This window comes from Dendrobium catenatum, unplaced genomic scaffold, assembly GCF_001605985.2.
Source record: "Dendrobium catenatum unplaced genomic scaffold, ASM160598v2 fragScaff_scaffold_1497, whole genome shotgun sequence".
Classification (NCBI taxonomy): domain Eukaryota; kingdom Viridiplantae; phylum Streptophyta; class Magnoliopsida; order Asparagales; family Orchidaceae; genus Dendrobium; species Dendrobium catenatum.
Window position 1 is genome coordinate 400,897 of NW_021319959.1, and position 1,155 is coordinate 402,051.

At 27.3% G+C, this 1,155-nt stretch overlaps 1 protein-coding gene across 1 annotated transcript in view; it reads right to left on the reverse strand.

The window, feature by feature from the left end:
- Nucleotides 1-857: 857 nt before the first annotated feature.
- LOC110106048 (F-box/LRR-repeat protein 10) overlaps nucleotides 858-1,155 on the reverse strand; it is a 14,643-nt gene continuing 14,345 nt past the window's right edge. Inside the window, exon 5 of the mRNA XM_020835775.2 lies at nucleotides 858-1,143. Coding sequence (XP_020691434.1) covers nucleotides 1,050-1,143 — 94 coding nt within the window. The 3' untranslated portion in view covers nucleotides 858-1,049. The remainder of the gene's footprint in view (nucleotides 1,144-1,155) is intronic.

Sequence of the window (1,155 nt, forward strand, 5' to 3'; positions counted from 1 at the left end):
AATTCTCTCCAAAGACTAATTGTTTTAAATTATCTTCTAAGCATCAACACTATTAAATATCAGTAGTAGAAATTATCTTCTTATTCAATTCCCAATAAAATTAATTTAAAATCAGAACACAAATGTATAATTTTAAATTTTAATTTCTTTTTAAAACAGTTTAATCTATATTTAAAAAAATGACCTATTTTAATCTCAAACTAACACATATTAACATACTGTATACAAATCCTTGATAATTTTTTCTCATTGGTTAAAATTTTTTACTATCAATTAAGAGATCCTAAATTCGAAGATTGCGTATATAATTTGTATGGTTACCTTAATTGACCTAAATGTCTGAGGAAAAAACTGATACAAAATAAAACAGAATGGCAACTCTCTACCTTTAGCCAGTTTCTTGGCAGAGATAGATTCTATGAAGTTAATAAAATGAAATAAATAGTTCTCAATATGAATAATAATAATAACAATATGATATTATTAACAAATGATAACATGAAATTTACACATCAGAATGAAGCCTAATTGATCTCTTTCCTGCAAGTGTAGGGGTATCAATTAAGCTTCATTTGGAATGATTTTCTTACTGTTTCTTAAAGCAACTTTTTAATACAAAAATTTTAATTTTTGTATTAAAAAACTATTTTAAGAAGTAAGAAAACATTCTCAGGCTTTGTTTGGGATTTCCTAAAGCAACTTTTTAGTAAAAAATTTAAATTTTTGTACTAAAACTACTTCAAAAAACAATTAAAAAAAAACGTCCCAAACAAATCCTTAGCCCAACAACTATAGACAACACAAAGAAAAATAACCCAGGCAGCACATAGGACATCTTCAATAGAACATAACGGTCATATAGAAGTGCATGACACTGAAAGTATAAAGATGAGCTCTTGAGTCATATATGTATCAACAACTCAAATAAATATCAAAAGCTCTAAGCTATTATTTATTTATTTTACATGCACAAACAATCATACATAGCTAGAGTACATACATAAACATTAAATTAAACTATATACAATACCATCTCAGATTCAATGCCATTACACCATGATGTCACCCTCATCATCACTAGCATCTTCACCTTCTAGAAGCCACTGTTCAAGTTCATCAAGCTCATCTTCTTCATGATGGTACCAGCCAAAAGAA